The 2,835-nt window shown below is 49.1% G+C and overlaps 1 protein-coding gene across 1 annotated transcript; it reads left to right on the forward strand.

Annotated features, from left to right (window-relative positions):
* LOC118644641 lies at positions 1-2,070 on the forward strand. The gene is made up of 3 exons (XM_036283631.1): positions 1-297; positions 1,254-1,784; positions 1,861-2,070. The coding sequence occupies exons 1-3, from the start codon at positions 1-3 to the stop codon at positions 2,068-2,070; spliced, it is 1,038 nt and encodes a 345-aa protein (XP_036139524.1).
* Positions 2,071-2,835: the final 765 nt, after the last annotated feature.

Here is a 2,835-nt window from a genome sequence, read left to right on the forward strand (position 1 = left end):
ATGTTCATCGGACACGGATGTTTCAGTGATTTTCTGTGCCAAATCTGGAAGGAAAACACGACTTGCTGCCACCATTGCTCGGTGAAGACGGACGAAAAGGGGGACACCGCGCTCCACACGCTGGCGGTCTGCCCGGTGTGGGAACGGGAGCGCGGTGTCCTAAGGGCCAAGTTGAGGTCCGGCGAGGATTTGTCCCTCGGCACGCTCGTAAAGGCGATGCTGAGAGACGAGTCCGCCTGGAAGGCGGTCTTCTCCTTCTGCAAGACAGTCATGTCGCGGAAGGAGGAGGCCGAGAGAGTAAAGAGGGGCGAGGGGGGCCCTCGCGGGTCCCCCCACCCGACTTGGGTGACCCCGGCGCGGAAGGCTCACCCCGTCGCCGACGTCGCGGTCGTCCTCCGGATCGGGGAGCGGAGGACCGCGACTGGGCTTTGATGCCCCCCCCCCCCGGCCGCCACCGCCGCGGTCCCGCCCGGGCCGACGGTGGGTGGCGGTAGGGAACAGACGGAGACGCCCCCCGAATAACGACGGGGGAAAAAGAGGAGACGTTGGCACGACTCGCCAAAACAACGCAAGCGAGGAGGCGGGCCCGGAGGGATGGTCGGGGTCGCCAGCGTAACGCGGCCCGGCCCTCCCCTTGGGTCCTAAAATCCTTTGCCCGTTGGGGGGCTCGGCCTCATGGCCTATGGCCTGGGCATGGGCCACCCCACTATATAGAGCGGCGGTCGGGGGGGGGGGGCGGAGGCTGCCTAGGACAACGTTTGATCCCTGCTCTCCGCCCCTTCGACCGGAGAAAAAAAACCTCGGGGGGCACAACATCAGCCCCCCCGTCTCTCTTTTTCCGCACACCGCGGAGTGAGAGAGAGAAAGAGAGTGGTGGCGACGGGGGAGAAACGTCAAGTCTCTCCCGCCCCCGCATACGGGCCGGTCCGAACCACATGGACCGTCCGGGGGAGCGGGGCTCTCCCCTTAACTGGAAACGTCCGCCCTGCTCCTCCGGAGGAATGCGCGCCCCGCCATATGGCACGCCAGCGCGGGTGGGGAAGGCACCGGCATGATGCTGGGTAGCGATTCCCGGTGGGTTCCCCAAATCGCGCTGTATAGGCCATCCGAGGTGGATTTAGTGGGTAGTGCGGGTATTGCACGCGAGCGGGAAGGACTAGCCTCCCCGCTTGCAAACCCGTGAATCCCACATAACCCCCGCCCGTGAGTCATCGACCATCAAATGCATTCTTACCTCGTAAAACAAAAAAAAGGCTGATATCATCGAGATGCATCCGTATTCGCGTTTCAACAAAGGCTATCACTACATATTCACTGTCATCGATGTGTTGAGCAAGTATGCGTGGGCTGTACCATTCAAGAGCAAGGGCGGAAGCGAGACGGCTAACGCTTTTGCAAAAATAATTCGAAAGAGCAGTAGACATCCGAAAAACTTGCAAACCAATATGGGAAAGGAGTTTCACAACGCTGATGTGCAGAAACGCTTGAAAAAACATAATATCAATCATTATTCTACATACTCTGTAATGAAAGCGTCAGTTGTCGAGCGATTCAATTGCATGCTGAAAAACGACATGTGGAAGCAATTTACGTTCAACGGCAATTACAAATGGATCGATATGTTACCACGTCTCGTGTTTAATTATAATACCCGAAAGCATCGAACAATTGGCATGCGACCCATTGATGTAACGCTCGAGGTAGCTGAAAGTCTCTTGGCTGCAGTATACAACGCTATAAAGATTACCGGTCCGGCGAAATTTAAAGTGGGTGACTCTGTACGCGTAAGCAAGTACAAAACTGTCTTTGAAAAAGATTATACACCAAATTGGACGACTGAGGTGTTTAAGATCATTAAAGTCCAGCATACCAATCCCATATCTACTCGAGGATTATCGTGGAAAGTCTATATCTGGAGCGTTCTACGAGTACGAATTGCATCGCGCGATTTATCCGGATGTATTTCTTGTGGAAAAAATATTACGCAGGAAGGGTGACGAGGTCTATGTAAAGTGGTTGGGATTCGATGGATCGCACAATTCATGGATACACAAAGACAATATCATTTGATTCATACAGAAAAAAAATAAACGTTTATTTATTAAAAACATATAAAAGTGCAATGTATAAAATATACAAATAAATTTTTATGATACATAACAAAGAGTATCTTTATTATCCCTTCTTCCTTATTCTTAATATATATATAATAGGTATAAAAATCTTTTTTCGTACGAGTTTTAGATATATAAAAAATACATGTGAAGTATGAAATACAAAGACGCAGAAATATAAAATACATAAAATATGCGTAAAATGTATAATATATACAGTACAAAATGTAAACCTACAAAAATACATGTAAAATGTAAAATACATGATATAAAATATACAAATATGAAATACGTATTTAATACAATTTATTACAAAGGTATCCGCCAATGTCCCCACGGCAATGTCTAAATCGAATCCGACACGAGATATCGTTTGTCATCGTACGGGCTCAGGGCGATTTTCTTTTCGGATATCGTGTTTACTTCATGTAACTTTGATCGTATACATGATTGACGACGTGTCATTTCGATTTCTTCGCGGAGACAGCGTGTATAATCGTCGAATGTTATAGTTCGCGCGACGACGCTGCTCTTAACACCTTTAGCCTTTTTGGTATCCTTCTTTCCATCCCTCATTGCATGCATTTTCGCCTTGAGTCCAACAAACTCTGTCATTATCGCACTGTTGTTCTCGTCCTTCATTAAATTCGGTACTTTTTTATTTTTGGGAGGCATACCGTACGCGTTGTTGATCGGATAATCGCTTGTGTCGAATCTTGCA

The sequence above is a fragment of the Monomorium pharaonis genome, chromosome 3 (genome assembly GCF_013373865.1).
Source record: "Monomorium pharaonis isolate MP-MQ-018 chromosome 3, ASM1337386v2, whole genome shotgun sequence".
In the NCBI taxonomy this organism is placed as follows: Eukaryota; Metazoa; Arthropoda; class Insecta; order Hymenoptera; family Formicidae; genus Monomorium; species Monomorium pharaonis.

Bases quoted from the DNA above. Each gene is read 5' to 3' on its own strand.
- LOC118644641 (XM_036283631.1), top strand. From the start codon at position 1: ATGTTCATCGGACACGGATGTTTCAGTGATTTTCTGTGCCAAATCTGG. The intron at 298-1,253 runs GTAAAGAGGGGC...AACAAAAAAAAG, and splicing joins GGAAGGAGGAGGCCGAGAGA to GCTGATATCATCGAGATGCA. The intron at 1,785-1,860 runs GTAAGCAAGTAC...AGATCATTAAAG, and splicing joins AAGTGGGTGACTCTGTACGC to TCCAGCATACCAATCCCATA.